Below are 21,236 nucleotides of genomic sequence, written 5' to 3'. Positions count from 1 at the left end.
AAAATTTTAAAGACAGCAAAACATGTTTCACCGAGGTGATCAAAAGGGCTTAGTAATGATAAATGATAAATGCAAAATATAAACAAACCACCCGAAGTTCAAGGGCGAATGAGTTATAATACAATATGTACACAGTTTGTGATTGGTGCAGTTTTGGCAAGAAAGAAACGAGGGAATAACACAGATTTAAAGGAAAAAATCTTTGGTAACCATCATTCAATTAATTTATGAAAGAATGGAATAATGATAATAATAATAATAATAATAATAATAATAATAATAATAATAATAATAATAATAATAATAATAATAATAACGGCATCGACATTATAATTATTGATGATAATGAAACACAACACGGCATAATCGGTATCAATAACCCATTTGAAATAAAATGCCCACGATCATCACATAACATGACGAAAACCACTACTCATAACCCCCAGCCCAGCAAGATCCAGCGTGTGGTCCAACAATACTCTCTGAACTGGAACAGCTTTGAAGGAATAACGATCAATTTATGATGACTGTCCAGATTCAGATCCTGTCCGAAAATAACCCCCAAACATTATGCAACTTTTGATCGGTATCAATGACCCATTATCATCACGTTATAACATGACCACGATAACCACTAATAACTCCCAGCAAGATCCAGCGTGTGGTCCAACAACACTGTCATGTCTGAAACTGGGACAGCTTTAAAGGAATAACAATACATTTATGATGACTGTCCAGATTCAGATCCTGACCAAAAATAATATTATCCAACTTTTGATTGGACAACACCCCCCCCCCCCCCACCCCCATACACAATCATATACGTTCAGACTAGGTACACATGTCAACAAATACAAATAAACAGCCAATTTTAATACCCCCAAAAATCTAATCTTCGCTCAAAAGCACAAAATCAATGGTATCGGCACAAACCCAACACTATTAAACTCAACTTCTACTTAAAGTGAACACCTCTTGCAGGTCCAAATTTTATGTTCTTTATATCTAAAACTGTTCCATTGATAATGAATGGACAAAATTAACCTGGCTAAAAAAAAAAAAGGAACTAATCGTTATGGTCCGTCAGTGGTGATTTGATCAGGATGACAGGGTTGTATTTTTGCCTTTCACACACAATGCGTGGTATACCCCCCTTTTAAAAAATAAAATTCTGTCAATATTTTCTGATTAATCTCAACATTAAATTCGCGCACATAATATTTATGTATGTTTTTATTCTTCTTAAGCACACTAGGGCAACTTGGACACGTAAGCCATATTATATATCTACAGTAGATAGTTTCAGAATTTGGAAACTTAATATGTCGTTGGATGGCGTTCATTGACGTGCATCCCAGTGCATTATAGATTTTTTTCTTTCATTGTTTTCAAAGACTGCAATGTTCGATTTTTCTTTGAAAGATCGATAAAAACAAAACAAAACAAAAAAGACGTATGGGATTGGTGGACAAAATTCGTGGGCTTGGCACTGGAAAACGTACGTACGAAAGCTGTTGTCGTTGTAGTGTCAAAGTCTAAGCTTGTGTGCTTCTAGTTTTAGATCATAAACATGTGTGAGTAAGTAAGGGGAACAAAAAATCTAATAATACTAAGAACTTGACTAATAATTCTTTATATTTACTTCATCATTAAAAAAATGAATGATTGTCGGCAGTTGTCTGTCTTTGTGATTTTTTAAAACTGTGATAATAAGTAGTGACATAACCATAACACATGTGTTGGGACATTGTGCAAAACGAAAACTCTTAAAAACTAAACATTAGCCAATTCACCTGAGTTCACCAGATAACGAAGAGCAAATTTTGACATAAAATTATGAGGAATATGAAAACCAAGTGTTCTATAAGCTAAGAAATCATAGTCTTTTCCACACAATTAAAAATAGCCCAGGACTCCTATCTTTTGTCCATATATTCAATTCAAAGCCATCGATGGGAATGGGAGCGATCTATATTCATGTTTTTGTCAAACCTAGTCATCGATCACATGATTTGTTGCTGATTAACGATTGGACATTTCTCAATAAATGTAAACACGCTGCTTTGTTTCTGAAAGGTGTAAACATACCCATGAGTCATGCTGAGCAAAATTACCAATTATTGTGAAGTTGGATATTTCGCAAACTGAAAACACTTTTCACTTATTTTTGGTCAGTTTGAGCAGACTTTGCAATGTGACCAATGACCCCGAGCACATGGTAATGTAATACAGATCAACCCCATTCAACCTGACATAATAGCGTTTAGAGATGATCTGTCACATATGGATTAAAGCTACAACGTGACAATCAACAACAACAAAATTTATAATTTCCTCTTTCTTCCTGCTAATCAACAGGAACCCAGAAGTCGGACGACCCAGGCTGTGGTGGTAGGAGCTTGACCAGAAAATCAAACATCACATTGTTACGTACATCGTGTTCTTATACTGAATGGGCAACTATTTTTTTTTATATTTGTGAACCTCAAACGAAACAAAATCACCAATCCGTCAATCCGATAACACCAATAGACAGCATCCATCACATTATCAAATGCATAGTAATAATCATTATATCAACAATATATGTAATCGAAACCAGCAGCCGTACATTCTCCAATGTAGTACTCTCCTCAGTCCAAATGGCTCAGTCCTATATTTATTTTAATCTTTTTTATTATTATCATTATATATTCATTTTGGTAATCAATACTTAAATTCGCTATCAGAGCACAGTAGGGCACGGCAATCCATTGTAATTAACCTTGTATATCCCTTATAATTAACATTGTGATAATTTAATCCATATTCCACACCGTTAGCGAGTCTTTAAACAAACAATTCATTATCATCGAAACCGATATCATTCAATTAGTTTTAGCAACCTGTTGTTGGCAACACGTGCTGTGTGTAAAGCAATCTTCCCATTACATTGAACAATCCATTAGCATATACTCCTATAAATATACTACTTGATCTAACCCGAACTATAGGATTGTAGGATTGACTGACGCCTTGTGACATCTCTCATTTCCCCCCTTTTTTAAAACTGTCTACCCAGTCTTACGAATTAGAAGCGGCGGCATTGCACGGTTTATGTGCCTTCCTCCGTAGTGCAGCTCTTTGGAAGAATGTGTGGTGTGTAGTTCACCAACCTTCCTCCTTATCTCCTCCTGGTCTGTTTATTCTTCTTTGGGATGTTTTATCTCTGTCGTCTTGTAAGTCTGTCATGATTTATCTAGCCATGCTTTTGAATCCGAATGAGCTCGTCTACTTGGCTATCAACCACGGAGAGGGAAATACCGAACTGGGCAGCGTAGTAGGTGACCATGATCAGAGGGTGTGAAAACGGAACCGGCGTGGCGAAGGAGTTCACAGCGATGAGCAGATCGGAAGCCAGGAAGCAGACGGCACCGGCGCACCCGCAGAGCTTTGTCCAAGTCCAGAGGTCGTCGAAGAATTGGACGCGGGCAACAGCGCGCCACGCCATGGTGCAGATAAGGGTGATGTAGAAGGGAGCCAGGTAGACCATCATGCCAGTGAGGTACATGCGTAGGTACAGGTAGACAGACGTACCGAAAGCCAGGAATGCAATGCCGGCGCTGATATTCCAGGGACGCCATCCGAAAGCTCGAGCGTAGGAGATCTGGGCGATGGCGAAGCTCAGAAGGCCGAGTTCGAAATTGATGAAGGAATGCTTCCATACCAGCAATACGTCACCGATCATGGAGAAGATGAGGCCGATCAGGATTCGCCTCGAGTAACGGAAGTACTCGTTCAGGCTCATGCCGTGGAGGAGAACGAATGCCACGAGGGAAATGATGGGCAAGATTTTGACGATGCAGAAGAAGATGGAAGAAGGGCCCTCCGATCCGAAGAGGACGAAAAATATTGACACAGTTTTGAAGAAGGGAACCATCTTGGGTCCAACGCTCTTCAGCTGTTGAAAGACAAGGGAGAAAAAAAAATGAAACAAACAAATACATACATAAAAAGCAGATGTAACAGTGGTAGATTAGTAGTAGTAGTAGTAGTAGTAGTAGTAGTAGTAGTAGTAGTAGTAGTAGTAGTAGTAATAGTAGTAGTAGTAGTAGTAGTAGTAGTAGTAGTAGTAGTAGTAGTAGCAGTAGTAGTAATAGTAGTAGTAGTTATGGGTGGAGGAGGAGGAGAAGGAGGAGGACGAAAGAAACAGTAATGGTATTCATGTAAGCGGTGATGACAGGAGAAGTAAATATTGCCATATGATGTGATGTGATGGCAACATAATTAGCAATAGTAGAAGAATAAAGACAAATACATTTTTCATTCTGTATGGGTAACAAGCTTAGGAATGGTCAATTCGCGACAAACGCAACGTTAACAGTAATTGGACACGAACCATTCAGCATTCATCGCCCCTGGGTTTGTCGTAGTAAATGATACATGACCCAAGATGATTCAATAAAAAGTGCCCGCGGAGGCCACAACCATATACTACTACCTCCCAATGACAACAGACAGACAGACAGTCAAGAAAGGCGGGCACTAGTAATAATATTATTATACGGTATCGTAATTAAGAAAAGCATCGATTCCTCCGTAGGGATCATCACGCTAACGCGATAACGCCTTCGTTACTTGTCACTTAATCGGCACACCCGGCCATCCCGACGGCCTAAAGGCGAAACCCCACGACACGACACTTCACAGATCACCCGTATATCATCATGCTAAGGTACTTTACAACAACAACATCTCTCTCTCTCTCTCTCTCTCTCTCTCTCTCTCTCTCTCTCTCACACACACACACACACACACACACACACACACACACACAGAAATAATTCCGCAGACTGAACGGCGTGAATTGATCCTCAGGCCCACATCATAAGTGCTGCCATCTTCGCCTCTCGGAGCATGACAAAGCCGATAAAAAGGCTGCATAATGCATGGCTAATTTGGGCCGCTATATCCCCCACAGTGGCAGGGAGACATCAATTATTCCAGCGACATCTGCCGTGGGATCTACATCTCTGCTCGCAATCATTTTGTCAATCAACTTAAAAACCACAGAAACTAAAAACATGGCGCTAATTCTTCTGAAGTGTTGATGGACGACATCACGGAAAGCCTCGGGAAGTTAAAAAAAAGTCTAACGACTGTCTGTACAGTAGTAGCTCGCTACACGTCGACCTTTCTAATCGAAAGACTGCATTGAAACAATCAGAAATCGTTTCGTTGTACCGTCACCAACTTTTTATATTATGTACTACTAGCAGTTTCGTCAAGTCTTCTTTAAAATGGCGGTACAGAGAAGGAGCAGATACAAAACAATATCAGTATATACCGTATTGCGTATTGACTTCGATTATGTTCCTTGACTGTCTCCAAAAGCCGTTTTTGCAATTTCTTTTCATTTATTTTTACAATCATGCTCAACGTTACGTCCAAACTCATGGGGGAAGTGAAAATCGCCATAATAATAATAATAATAATAATAATAATAATAATAATAATAATAATAATAATAATAATAATAATAATAATAATAACAACAACAAAAATAATAAATAAATAAATAAATAAAAAAATAAATAAAACAAAAGCTTTTTAAAAATTTAACAGAACACAATAAGCGTAGGCCTTTGATCAACTCAACATCATCATAAAGGCCTAGAGGGAAGCCCGTCATCCCAACCGATGGATCATGGACGGAGGAACCATATCCAATAATACAAGAGGACTTCCGCTTCCTTTAGAACGGAGCGAATGAAGGGGACGCAGGCGATGACAGGATGGTTAGGGGTGATCCAAAAATGACAAGACATATAAATGGCTCATGGCTCGAGGTTGTCAAAAAAAAAAAAAATATATAATCTTTTTTTATAAGTACCCCACAGAGGCGGGGGGGGGGGGGGGGGGGGGGGGGGGGGGGGGCGAAGGGTACATTTATAACATAGAGGGTACGGTACAACAGAGAAAACAGCCTGTGGGGCTAAATCTGAACCTTAATACGATTAGTTTTAATATGACGTTATTGTCGCTTGAGATGTGACGTAAATGGAATAAAAGCGTCAACGCTGGATCGATAGAACCTTCTAAGACCCCCCCCCCCATCCCTCCTTAAAAAAAAAAAAACGCCCCAAAACAAAACAAAACCACCCCCCCCCCCCCCGGAAAAACACACGAATAAACAGACCAAGAAAAATATCAAGGAGCATGTATAGATCCAGTAATGCATCCGTTGCACAATTTCAAATGTAAAATCTCGAAATGCAACCCCCCCCCCCCCCACCACACACACACCTTAAAAAACAAAAAAAAAATCTCCAAGAATTATAAAATAAATGATGAATATAACATTACTCAAAGAATTCAATACATGAACATGAATGGTCTCACATATACCAACACTGTTTAACCCTCTCCTTACCAGCCATTTTCATGATTTACCCCAAAACTTCACACCCGACTAACACAAAATATATTTTTTTTTATCACTCAGACATAATAGCAGTAAAATTCTTGCCGTACATAATTGTCTTAAGCAAAACACGCTCTACATCACACTGGTCATTTTCTTTAAATGCTGATGGTGTACAAAAGAAATTTGAAAAAGAAAAATGTTGGTTGTATCGTAACGAATGTGACAATTTTCCTATAGTTGGTAAGGAGAGGGTTAATTAAGACCGAAATCGCGTTGGGATATCAGACTTGTATTATGTATATAAACGGCCTTAGCTGTGAACCCTTTATGATGTGTTCGATGCTCTGTTCTCCTTTCAATTCTATGTAAATATATACTATTACTATTAACTTTTATTTCACCGTGAAATCTCCATTCAATTCTATGTAAATATACTATTAGATACAATTTAAGTGAAATATATAATAACAATGAGAGGTGCACTTGCAAAGCGTTATTGACGTTTATTTTGAGGATTTATTTTTAACTATGTTAGGAATTATTGTGGATGCTGAAAGGGGGGGGGGGGGGAATAGTGAAAATAATAAAGACTTAACGTGCGTGAAACAACAGATACAGCAAACAAAAGAGGATATGGAGGATATAGCCAAAATTGACTAACCGCGCCCTATCTTGTAGTCCAAATATATTATGCTCTCTTACACTGCCATAATATCCTTTACAGCACTGTTGTGCAAATAATGAAGACTACACGTGTGTAAAAGAACAGATACAGCACTGAGGATATAGCCCAAATTGACTATCTGCGCCCCATCTTGCAGTGCAAATATATGGTCTCTTATACTGCCACACCCTTCAATTAGTACATATTAATGAAGACTACACGTCGTGTGTAAAAGAACCGACACAGCAAACAAAAGGATATAGCCAAAATTGACTATCCGCGCCCTATCTTGCAGTGCAAATATTATATGGTCTCTTATACTGCCACGCCCTTCAATTAGTACATATAATGAAGACTACACGTCGTGTGTAAAAGAACCGACACAGCAAACAAAAGGATATAGCCCAAATTGACTATCCGCGCCCCATCTTGCAGTGCAAATATTATATGGTCTCTTATACTGCCACACCCTTTAATTAGTACATATAATGAAGACTATACGTGTGCAAAAGAACCGACACAGCAAACAAAAGGATATAGCCAAAATGGACTATCCGCGCCCTATCTTGCAGTCCAAATCAAATCCACGGTCTTTTACACAGCCGTGCCCTTTAGAGTAGTGCAAATAATGAAGACTACAGTGTAAAGAATCGACACAGCAAACAGAAGAGGATATAGCCAACATTGACTAACGGCGCCCTATCTTGCAGTCCAAATCTATGGTCTCCTTAACAGTAGTGCAAAAAATGAAGACTACACGTGTGTAAAAGAACAGACACTGCAAGGAAGATATACCCAAAATTGACTAACAGCGCCCTATCTTGCAGCATATGGTCTCTTACACAGCCATGCCCTTTACAGTACAGTAAAAGATCCGACACAGCAAACAAACGAGGATATAGCTAACGTTGACTAACGGCGCCCTCCCTATCTTGCAGTCCACAGTAGTACTAATAATGAAGACTACAAGTGTGTAAAACAACCGATACAGCAAGGAGAATATAGCCAAAATTGACTAACGGCGTCCTATCTTGCAGTCCAAATCTATAGTCTCCTCTACAGAGATGCAAATAATGAAGACTACAAGTGTGTAAAAGAACCGATACAGCAAGGAGGATATACCCAAAATTGACTACACGCGCCCTATCTTGCAGTCCAAATCTATGGTCTCCTTTACAGTAGAGCAAATAATGAAGACTACACGCGTGTAAAAGAACAGATACAGCAAGGAAAATATAACCAAAATGGACTATCCGCGCCCATCTTGCAGTCCAAAACTGTGCTCTCTTACACCGCCGAACACGACATCCCCTACAGTAGTAAAACAACGATGATACACCAGGATGACAACAGTGAGTGACGCTTCAAAATAATGACTATAATTGTCCATTAAGAATCTCTCTCTCTCTCTCTCTCTCTCTCTCTCTCTCTCTCTCTCTCTCTCTCTCTCTCTCTCTCTCTCTCTCTCCAAACTCTCACCCTTTACTCTCTCGTTCTTTGCTCGCCACCAACCGACACTGCTGACACAAAATTCCAATTAGCTTACGAAGGTTAACAGGAAAATCCTAGCATCCGGTCTGGTTTGTTTAGGCAAGTAGTGAGTATCAAACCAAATTACGAAGAAAAACACCCCCCCCCCCAAAAAAAAAAAACAAAACAAAAAAACAACAAAATTTTTTTTTAAAAAATACAAAACACACACCCCCCCCCCCCCCAAAAAAAAAAAACAAAAACAAACAAACAAAAAAAAAAAAAACCAAAAAAAAAACAAACAAACTTAAAAAAAAAAAAACAAACATACACGAACAACACATTTTAATTTTAAAAATTGGGGGCCATAAATCTCGCCCTCCATACATACATTGATCGATAAAAAGAAATAATTTCGAAGTCCCACGCTTAAGAGAATTTGACAAGAAAAAAGAAAAGAGCTTTTATATATGTTGTCCAGAGACCCCTTGTACAACGTTTTGAGTATGTTTAGTGGATATTGCACTATATAAAAATCTCAATTAACAAACAGATCGATATTTTGAAGGACTGTGTTTGTTCAGAGTAGGGCAGCATAGTCGCGTATCATCCCGGGTCGTAACTTCATAACAACTGTGTTGACATTACCAGTATCCAGCCCTAGACAAAGAACTGAACGAGTGTGTATGAAAGGTACCAGACAAAGCAAGAAAGAAAAATACAAGGAAAAAAAAAAAACCCAAACAAACCCATCCCAAAAAATCAGTTGACCTCGACTGGGGATCGAACCTCAGACCTGATTACCGGTAATCAGAATGTCTGAGGTTCGATTCCCAGTCGATTTCGACTGATTTTTTTTTTTGGATGGTTACTTTTCTTGTATTTTTCTTCCTTGCTATGTCTGGCACCTTTCATACACACTTGTTCAGTTCTTTATCTTATACCGGTGCACGCTCCTTAATTTGATATCCAGCCCTAGCCCTAGCCAGCACGCAAACCTACACACACACACACACACACACACGAGTTACCCAATAACCGTGAAATCACATACTGGACTTTGGAACTGACTCGGTGCCAATAGATTTGTTTACCATTACCAGAGACTGAATTATAGAGACCTGTTGTTGTTTGTTTTCTTTTTTTTTTTTTGTTGTTGTTGTTTTTAAGGGTTTTACAGCGCTTGTAACACATTTAGGTCATATCAGCGGCAGTAAAAAGGAAGAAAATTGGATAGTGAAAAGATTCTAGATTTACAATTAAAAGGACTTGAGGAAAAAGTAAGACAAAGGGGAAATATTCAAATAAGGAACATATGTAGATTACTTAGTTTGAGATCACCTTAATGTCTCAGCCAGACAAGATCCCACTATAGAGGAATATACAAAATAACAAATTTAACAATACATAACAGATAGATGATTTATAAGGTGGGGGGGGGGGGACATCTCCCAAAACAATAACTATGCATTTGTCTGTTTCCCTCCCAGTCGTGCACTACGATCAGGGCAAAACCGAGTAATCTTATTCCAAGACAAAGACAGAAAGCAAGTTCGAAAACAGATATAAGGGGATAGAAGACAGTAAGTGTCAATTCAATTACAGAGACCTGAAACTTTGATTGATTGTTTCAAAACGTTTTAATAGTAGACGATACGTATCTAGATCAAGTCATGTCAAATCGGTAAACATCCTTTCGCCCACACGTGTTTGTAATATTATAACTAAAATTTGGCACGGATTGTCGTAGCTATTCTAACTTCCGCTGGTTGATTACGTCTCAATAAACTCCCTCTAATAGACAATAAACTTTGAAGGTTACGTATACCACCAATACTCAATCCTCTGCGGTGTAATGGTAGCACGTCTGATCGGTAATCAAAAGGTCTGCAGTTCAATCTCCAGCCGAGCTGGACTGATTTTTTTTGGGATGGTTACTTTTCTTGCATTTTTCTTTCTTGCTTTGTCTGGCGCCTTTCAAACACACTTGTTCAGATCTCTACCAATCCTGAAACCATTGAGTCGTTTCCAACAGCTACTAGCTCAACAACAACAAAAACAACTAAAAGCTACTACAACTTCAACCACTACCAGTTCCACTTTCGTCAAGTGCTTTGAACAGGTTTAGTGGATTGCGCTACATTATAAAAGCACAAGCTACCACAACCACGACCACCACCACCATCACTTCAGCTCGTCGATGAAGCCAAATATTACTACAAATGAAATTTGTGTACCTGGCAAACGTTTGGCTGGTAAAAAGAAAAGCTCGGGGAGCACCGTGTAAACCCTGCCCGTATCGAGACGACCTCTGGTGGTAAGCGACCAGGCATAACGAGTGCCATGCAATGCCATCTATATACATGAACATGTAATAACAGTTGGCTACGGTGCCATGCCAATCCAAATTAATTGGCACAAACGATGCACCCAGCCGATTAGAAACAAAACAAACAAACAAACACACACACACACACAAACAAACACAAATAAATACAATTAAGTACAATTATATAATATGTACGTCCCTAGAAATTTATACTAGACGCCTAAGTAATTATTCCTACAGCCTACAATATTATTACGATATACCTATTACCAATTTTTACTTTACCACATATATTTACGTATATTATATTCATGTATGTATCAAAGTCGACATTTTATACGTCTGTACAAAAATTTCCTCTTTGGATGAAAAAAAGTCCAATATCATTATCATTTTCAATACAGGCGTTTTCATTCAACATCCTATCTTCTGATGGGGACATCTCATAACTGAATACAATAAAAATGAAAATCGATACTATGTGCGTGTGGTCCGTCTAGGTAAGTCTGTAGAGCACTCGCTTCAGACTCAAAGAGGCCGGGATAAATTCCGGATGAGATCGAGATCCTTCATGACACCCCTCTTTGCAGCAGTGATTAAGTCTGGTGTGCTATCCAAAAGTAGCAAGCAATTTCCACCGTCCGTCCAACGCTAGAGAAATCTGCACAAACTCTAGTTCCATGCGCCTCGTGGCCATGTGTATGTATGTAATAAAAGCCATGGTTTGGCTGGTAAAAAGAAAAGCTCCGCGAGCACCGTGTAAACCCTTTTGGTCTTTTTGTTTTCCTTTAAGCTGAGCTCTCTCCCTCCCTCCCTCTCTCTCTCTCTGGGAAAAAAATGTATTATCGCCTAATAGGCGTCATGTCTCGTGGACTATCACAAGAACATGGGCCAGTTCTGTAGCAAGAGTAGACGTACCATACACAGACAACAGCAACAACAAATCTATAAATTCCGGTAGAAATCGGAATTCGAAGAAAATCAAAACCAGCACCAACACAAAAACACAAGAATGCTTCATTTCCAGCTGACAAGAACAGTGTCGCGTGTTTAGACTGGACACAATGAAGTTTAACCAGAACCAACGTGCATTGGACTCACACAAGAACACGGGCTAAGGGTAGACTACTGGTGGCAACATGAATCGCACGAGAGATAGAAAAAAAATTAATTAAAAGTGAGCGTTTATATAGCGCAATATCCACTAAACATGCTCATGTCTTATCCACGGACTATGCGCCGAGCGAGGCTCGAACTCAGGACCTTCCGACCCGAAAGCGAGTGTCACATCACTAGACCACCTAGCCGCACGACAGAGAGAGAGAGAGAGAGAGAGAGAGAGAGAGAGAGAGAGAGAGAGAGAGAGAGAGAGAGAGAGAGAGAGAGAGAGAGAAAGAAATAGCTCAGCTAAAAGGAAAACAAAAAGACCAAAAAGAAAAAAAGATCATAGACCCCATGACTACGACGCCAGAAAGAATCGAGTACAATTAACCGTACACAGTAATCGATAGGAAACTAATTACATCGAACTACACAGAAGTCTACTTACTTTATCAATGTAGCCGAGTCTGGCATCAAGGGTTACACAGGCCACTGAATATCATTATTCGGACGAATACAAAAAAAAATTATACTTGTATCATGTATACTCTAGTGTGTTACATCCCGACAAGGGAAATTATTGCCGAGTGAGTGAGTGATGTGCACCGTTCTGGGTCGGTGTACTGTATGACCCCGAAAGAAGCGGAAAGCAATAATTATGGGGCTTGGGGCTAAAATTGTCATTGATGCAATAGGGAATATTCATCTGCATTGGCTCGAGAGCACTTCAATTAAAATTATCCTTACCAGCCATATTCAGAATTTCCCCTGAAACTTCACAGCCACCCAACACACAAATATAGATAGTATGCGCTTGGCTAAGACGCTCATAACATTGCCATCCGGAAGTATAACGGACCGACACACAAAACTGTGTGTATCCATGAACGTTTATAGTCTGGTTAATACAGTTCAGTGAGCATTACTCATAAACGCGGATGGCAAAAAACAATAACAAAGACCTGAGTGACGTCATCTTCGAACTATCTATAGATTTTATTCTACCTAAACAGAAAAGGAACAAGTACATTCTAAACATGATATTGTCCAGAGTCTAACCTTTATCGCTATAACAAAATACTTTTTGTATAATTTCCGATGTACAAAAGGATATCAGAATAATAAAATTGTTGGTTTCACCGTAATGAATGTGACGATTTTCCTATGGACGGTAACGAGAAGGCTAAAACAATCTGGAGCTCACTGACCACCCTTTCCAAAAGATCCATCATCAGCACAGGGGGACCCGATGGCTCAGCTAGAAGTAGAAGAGCATTCGCGTCACACGCAAAGGGACCAAGGTTGATCCCGGGTGAAGTCGAGATTTACTTTTTCCACAACGACTTCACCTCCTTGTCCTCCCGTAATCTAGAGTCCTACGCAAAGGGTGGCAAGCAACAGCTAATAATAATAATAATAATAATAATAACAATAATAATAATAATAATAATAATAATAATAATAATAATAATAATAATAATAATAGATCTTTAATGTCCATAAATATGGCAATTTGTCATTTAGCTAAACTTGTTATAACGTTAAATGATAACTATAACATTGAACAGATATTTCATTCCTACTTATTTTCTCTCTCTCTCTCTCTCTCTCTCTCTCTCTCTCTCTCTCTCTCTCTCTCTCTCTCTCTCTCTCTCTCCTTTGACCGCTTAACGCAATAGAAGCAATGATAAAATCCGACCCCACGAGCATTGTGGTTCTGAAAGACTACAGCAGCTGATGACACAGGGCCACCGAACCATAGAGAATACAGGACTCCTCGTAGTCTGTGCACCGAACCCCCGATAACTCCAGAAGGGAAGAGTGAGGAGAAGCAACAAACAACTAATTGCACCCCATGCCCGACAGAACAATGACATACGCCAAGAGATTAAATATTATTATAAATATAAATGGTGACAGTTGACACGACGCAGGGCATTCACACAAGCGGAAACTTACAAATATATATTTTTTTTAAACCGGAGAAATAGAAGACTGGAAGAGGAGAGAGCGAGAGAGAGAGAGAGAGAGAGAGAGAGAGAGAGAGAGAGAGAGAGAGAGATAAATATTGTAAAAAGGAGAGAGAGAGAGAGAGAGAGAGATAAATATTGTAAAAAGGAGAGAGAGAGAGAGAGAGAGAGATAAATATTGTAAAAAGGAGAGAGAGAGAGAGAGAGAGAGAGAGAGAGAAAGAGAGAGTCCCCATCAAGGCTATCATTCTTGACCTCCAGTGCGTGACGGAAGACTATAACATTGTCCACCCATTAAATATTCCCATTTGGAAAAAAAAAAAAAAAGAAAAAGAAAAAGTCAATAACATAGCGGTCACAACAAGAGTACCCGTCGCCTCAATGCTCGGTTTTCTAAAAACCAAAAAAAAAAAAAAAAAACCCAAGAAAAAAAACAACAAACAAACAAAGGTACTCATTTTACAACTGAGTTGGTGAGAGAATGTGAGTAAAGAGCCTTTTCCTAGGACTCAACTCTGCGCCAAGCGAGATTGGAACCCAGGACCTTCTGATCCGAAAGCGAGTGCTATACCACAAAGACCACATAGCCACAAAGAAATAAACAAATAAAGGACCGATGATGCCGCGCACCGTCATGGTCGTCAGTTACCGAAAACAAAAACAAACCGTTACAGTTTGACACCGTTACACAGCAAAGGCAGCCAAATTACGTAATAATGACAACAGTCATTGGAAGAGCCGGTCAAAGTCCAGCGTCCCACACGGATTACAATCATTCAACAAACCGCTGGAGACTGTAAGGGAGCTAAGATAGTAGTCGCTGGGATATGACAAGACGACGTACGTAACAGTTTTCTCTTAAACTCGGTCAACGATCGACGGCCCACTTTCCTCTTCCTTGAATTTTTTGTTGTTGTCTTATTTTTGTTTCTTTAATAACGCCAGTCTATTTGTTATACTTCTATTATGCTTATCATATCTACTGATAGAGCCTAGTATAGGCTACATCCAAGCGATAAACCATTACGTAACACAAAAGTACAATCACACACACACACATGAGCAAGCTCGAAATGAAATTGATTTAGAATTATATGAAAATAAGTGAGCGGTTTGACCTGTACTCATGAGTGAAAATGCCCGCCCCAATACACATGATAAAATAAACAAACAAACCAAAGCCACCAGAGCTAGGACTTCATAACATAATAAACTCTATAGATGTCACTGCACCAGAGTTGAAGGGGAAAAAAGCACCCACTTGCGACCCTTTGGACAAGATGAGAGTAGAAAGTTCGCGCCCCCCCCCCCCACCCCCAAACACACGAGAGAGAGAGAGAGAGAGAGAGAGAGAGAGAGAGAGAGAGAGAGAGAGAGAGAGAGAGAGAGAGATGGACCATAATAATATGTCACATCCAACCGCGACATGAAAAACAAAAACAAACGTAAAAATAAAGGCAAATGTACAACACACAGGGAGGGTGAATACACGAAAAACACACAAAAAAGATATAAAATCAAGTGCGTAATTGTACGCATTACATAAAATTATGGCACCCATCCAACTATTTGTTGACATTCAAAAATATAACTGACTTAAAGCTGTGAACTTCAGCAAATAAATTGTTCATTGTGTATCATTAAAACCGTATCGACAGTATCCCTTGTTTACGTCTCGATGGCCAGTTTAAAAAGAAAAAATCAACACTTCTCACGTTCAACCTTGACCTCTAGTAGTGGACGTCAACACGAAAACGAAATCGCCCAAGCTTGCAACAATCTTCGTGGAAAAGCGACAAAGAAAGAAACTCGACACGCATCGGTGAGCAAAAATGTAAACAAGATAATATAAATCCAAGCTGCGCTGTTGCATAATGGAGAGGGGATTTAAACAAGAACAGAGGCGGAAGTTACGGGTGGTAGATGGTTGACGCAGTAGTGCGAAATATAGAACTGACGGCACGACATTATTATTATTATTATAAACTGACACAGAGCATTAAGCAAACTGGGTCATAAAAAAAACGACAAGGACTACTGCGCAGTACATTTTAAAAACTAAATAAATACCCCCCCCCCCCCCCCCACCAGTCTACGGATTCTGTGCAGAATGTTACGTAAATACGAACCGTAATTTGTGACCAATTGCACCGAAACATTATGACGGTTGATTTTCAAGCTGTAAACCGGCCACTGCACACATTACCAATTAACAAAGTTAGCTACGCACCGAGCGGCTATGTTCGAATCCGAAGGTCCTGGGTTCGAGCCTCGCTCAGAGCACAGTTGAGTCCCTGGAAAGACTCTTCATTCACCGTACTCAACTGTAAAATGTGTACCGGCCGTTAACAGCATTGTATCTGTCAGAAACAATTGTAATATCGCCTATTAGGCGTCATGTCCCGTCCTACATGTCAAGTGTTGCTGTTGGCCAGGGACCTCTCCTAAAACGTTTTGAGCACGTTTAGTGGATACAGCGCTATATAAAAGTTGATTTTTAAAAATCCAACAAAACTTAAGCATCGTGAGACAATACGGGCAACGGGATCATTGAGGGCAAATGGTTAAAAGCATCACTTGCAAATTAAAAACAAAAAAAAAAAACCAAAAAAAAAAAAAAAAAAACAACAAAAAACAAAAGAAAAATAATCCAACAAAACTGCAAAGGACAGAGCAATTCAATAAGCGCCAAGGAAAACAATGACCCCGAATAACAAAGGCATCCCAAAATAGCGGCTCGGGAGCCGATCCATCAGCAAAGCAATCACAATCCACTCTCTATACGCGGCAATGTCCTGTCATCAGCGTAAACGGTGTCGTTGTTATGAAAGAAAACAAAAGAGCCACGATGGAAAAACTGGCAAAGAGAAACACGGAGATCGAGCGGGTGGTTGGACGGACGGACGGACGGACGGACAGACAACAATGCCATCGATTTGTCGGTCCTATAGATAGCATGCGCTTGGCTAAGAAACCCACAACATTGCCATCCGAAAGTATAATGGACCAACACTGCCGTTGTTTTTTTAAACACAGTATATGCAACGTTTACCAAATAGCACATACTGTACTCCTTAATAAAACGACAGAACACACTGAACTATGTGTGTAACCCTAAACGTTTATAGTCTGGTCAATACAGTTCAGTGAGAATTATTCATAAACGCGGATGGCAAAAAGCAATAACAAAGACCTGAGTGACGTCAAATTCATACTATCCATAACAACAATAGTCACACAACAGTAAACCTCTCTTACTCTCTCACCCCCCCCCCCCCCCCCCCCCCGACTTGGCCACATTGTAGCGAAAACGGGAGGAAAACCGAACCCGAAGAAGGAAAATACCGAACCCAAAATGCATGATATTCACCCCTTTTCATCAAACAAAGAGCACAGAATCTAAGTCAGATCTGCCAAATTGAAAACTTCAAATTTAGTAATTTTTACGTCAAACTTTAGGACTTCTTCTTATCACTATTATTATTATTAACCTTATTACTGTCATCATTATATGAGCACTACTGAGAATAAAAATTCGTAATCTTCCATAACATTTCGTAAATGGCCATGAAACCAGTCTAAAATTCGTAAAATTACGAAAAATTCGTAAGATTCGGCAGGTATGTTACGTAATGCATCATGAACTTAATATGCACACGTTGGTGGAATATAAGTCGGACTGGAGCAAAATAATCACGTTCATTAAATTCTTTATATAAAATTTTACAACTCAAAGAGACGGCAATGTTGTGAGCTCCTTTGCCAAGCGCATACTAAACTATCTATAAACGACTTGCTACATTCAACAACAAAGAGTTCTGTCCTCGATCTTCTATAGATAGAATGCGCTTGGCCAAGGAGTTCACAACATTGCCATCCGGAAGTATAACGGACCAACACACAAACTCTGTGTAACCATGAACTTTTATAGTCTGGTTAATAGTTTAGTGAGAACAACTCACAAACGCGGATGGCAAAAACAATAGCAAAGGCCTGAGTGACGTCATCTGCATACTATCTATACCCACTTTACGATCTTCTATAGATAGTATGCAGATGACGTCACTCAGGCCTTTGTTATTGTTTTTGCCATCCGCGTTTGTGAGTTGTTCTCACTAAACTATTAAAAAGACTATAAAAGTTCATGGTTACACAGAGTTTGTGTGTTGGTCCGTTATACTTCCGGATGGCAATGTTGTGAACTCCTTGGCCAAGCGCATTCTATCTATACCCACTTTAAGCGATGCAGTCAAGATAACTTGGGCTCTTGGCAAGGTGACAAAATAATATAAAATGTTTCAATACCGAAGGGAAATACAATAGACTAAACACGTGGATTTAAAGACCGTCACGGGACCAGCCACTCAATGACGTAGACAACACTACAAATAAGGACCCCAAAACACACCCACGACAAGACTTAATCTGATTGGATGAAAACAAGGGATAGGTCACAAGAGTACATATAATATGCCCCTGCGCGTAATACGACTTATCACAGTGTTATAGTTAATCGATTTAGGTGACTCAAGTGGCGTGGATCAAAGAACAAATTTCATCATTCAGGTGGCACAAATGAACTGAACTTTTACAAAAAACGCATTGAATTTTGAATGACGCATCTCTGATTGCTGAACTCCAGCAAAAAGACATCATGTACTGACTCCCCCCTGAGTGAAAATATACTTAGGGTTTATAATGTACCGCGTCCCGTAAATATACGGAAATTTGGCAACCTTGCATCGTAAAGATAAATCATAGGTACCCGAACCAGGTTCGAGAATATGACCAAATTTGGCAATAGGGGTTAAGATTTTTACTCAAGATGCCAACATCGATCCCTCTCCTGCTCAATGAAAAGATAATCACCACAAAATACAAAATTAAATGATCACGGCACCAAAGAAATACAGCGACACAGTAAACATCAATTGGACTGTCGTAATATCATTTACACACTGCTAATGTATAGAATAGTAGCTCAGATAGAAGAAACAACCCCCCCCCCCCGCACAAAAAAATATATGTTCACGGCAGACATTAATTTGTGAAATAAAACGGGGTGGGGGGGGGATGAGGCAGAGATATGCGTTCGTTAAATCCCCCAATCGATTCAAGCATGAATGCTACGAGTATTAGCTCACTCAATTTTACATTCTTTACTTTATCCACGGTCATGTTTTTTTCTACCTGCTCACAAAGACCGGAATTCTTTACAACACGAAACCTCAGAGTTGTAAGACAATAGATGTGGAACGCCGTCCTCACTATTGCTACCGAGGTGTGAATTAAATCAAACAAACAAACAAAACAACAACAAAGCCCAAAACAATCTCATTTTCTAAATTAATAAAGGCCATACTTCGTGCTCGGTTACTACTATAAATCATAAAATATGTGACACATCAGGGAACAGGAAGGCACCTGGCATTGTTTCATACACACAGTTTCACAAATAAAAACGACATATGCTCAGTGCATCATGATAAAAGTAAACAAATATGTTAACATGAGTCAGAACGTTTTTTAAAATATTAATAGATGAGGAATTTCAAATAAATTAACATAACAAAAACCTCTTTGATGTCGGCCAAAGTAATTAAAATGGTAAAAGAATAAGAAGAGATACTCTTCCGAGTTTTATATGATAACTCCATAATAAAATCTCTCACCACATTACTACAGGTCCAATCTCAATTTCATAGTTAACACATTATAATTAAAGTTGCTGAGGTGAGTTAACAAAACAGGCACGATCATCTCAACAATCAATACATAATACAGGCAATTGCTATTGTCAGTTTCACGCTATAGAAACCGGGATAAACTTCCGCTCCATGGGCCTCATGGCACCGAAGGACTACTTTTTCATTATTATCGGTAGATTATTATCAATGCACTCTGCTCTCAGAAATTTGAGACAGGCTAATATAGGGGCCTACACAGTGACTCTAAGTCTAAGCGCTTAAAATACAGATTACTTTGGCTGAGACATACCCACTCACTAACTCACACGCACAACACAAACCAGACGCATATCTTATCTTACTTTTCATCATATCAACTTATAAAATCAGAACAGATGAGTTCTAAAGAAGATAATGATTCTTTGTCACGAATGCTCCGTGGCAAGGCATTCCAAACAGAGGGCCCATAAAGAGAAAAGGATCTCATTCCCGATTTTTATTGCGTATCCGAGGGGCAACTATCTAGTATGGTGGAATCACTGGCCAAAGGTAAGGGGCTGGATCTTGAATATCTTTCAATTAGTTCCGAAAGGTAGGAAGGGTCAGTTACTAAAACGTAAGTGTTGAACAGGCAGCCAATGAAGCAGAGAATAAGCAAAATAATGTTGTGATCCGTTGAATCGTGAATCAAAACATGAATATGAAGGCTGATAATAAACGTTTGAAATTGATGTAATAAAAAATGTATATCTAGTATACACACAAACACACACACACATATATATATATATATAATTTCGTTTTGCCTATATATATATATATATATATATATATATATATATATATATATATATATATATATATATATATATATATATATATATATATAATTTCGTTATATATATATATATATATATATATATATATATATATATATATATAATATATATATATATATATATATATAGGCAAAACGAAATTTTTAAGTAGATCACATGTGAATGACTGGCTGAATACCAGAGACTGGAAACGTTACGTCTCCTTGAGCTGGTGACGCAACACATCAGGCTTCAAGCCACGAGTGAGCAACCAGGTCAGTCTAGTTTGAGATATTTAGGGCGGAATATAATGACAAAATAATGGAATAATAATAAGTTTCATATATCTAGTCATTTGGAAGACAATCGCAATGACCCGAATGGTTCATTGTTTACATTTTTTCTCTTGTGTTTTATTATGTACAACAAGAAACGAGGGCGGGCTCAGCTGGCTCCATGTTCATCTTCTCTTTCTTCCCTCAACACACTATTATTTCAAGGTATCCCATTGTACCTACAATATGGAGGTAAAATAATTGAAATATACTCACCACATTGAGCAGCTCTGACTTAGCCATTGTTGTATAACTGAAATTTATGTGAAGTAAAAACAATCAAATTCGCACGATAATAATTCCTCTTGTTGAAGGTTGCGACGATATGAGTTAACTGGCCCTCGTTGTGTTCTCGTCTTGTAATAAATGTTGGTGTTTACAACATGTTACTATTTTTGGGAAACAATCCACGTGACTACTACATAGTACACGATTTTTGATTTGTTGCTGTGAGAC

At 38.9% G+C, this 21,236-nt stretch overlaps 1 protein-coding gene across 1 annotated transcript; it reads right to left on the bottom strand.

The window, feature by feature from the left end:
• Positions 1-2,697: 2,697 nt before the first annotated feature.
• On the bottom strand, positions 2,698-21,181 carry LOC144978731 (lysoplasmalogenase TMEM86A-like). The gene is made up of 2 exons (XM_078925161.1): positions 20,997-21,181; positions 2,698-3,940 (listed from the first exon to the last, which is right to left on the bottom strand). The coding sequence occupies exons 1-2, from the start codon at positions 21,021-21,023 to the stop codon at positions 3,239-3,241; spliced, it is 729 nt and encodes a 242-aa protein (XP_078781287.1). The 5' UTR covers positions 21,024-21,181; the 3' UTR covers positions 2,698-3,238.
• Between the last annotated feature and the right edge of the window lie 55 nt (positions 21,182-21,236).

Source organism: Berghia stephanieae, chromosome 8 (genome assembly GCF_034508935.2).
Source record: "Berghia stephanieae isolate SIO BIC M18660-M18661 chromosome 8, UCSD_Bste_1.3, whole genome shotgun sequence".
Taxonomy (NCBI): Eukaryota; Metazoa; Mollusca; class Gastropoda; order Nudibranchia; family Aeolidiidae; genus Berghia; species Berghia stephanieae.
Note: the sequence above shows the minus strand (reverse complement) of the source record. Positions and strands in the feature narration are given on the sequence as shown.

Excerpts from the sequence above, each read along its gene's own strand:
- LOC144978731 (XM_078925161.1), bottom strand. The coding sequence starts at position 21,023 with ATGGCTAAGTCAGAGCTGCTCAATGTG. Across the intron at positions 3,941-20,996 it reads AGTCAGAGCTGCTCAATGTG|CTGAAGAGCGTTGGACCCAA; the intron begins GTGAGTATATTT and ends GTCTTTCAACAG.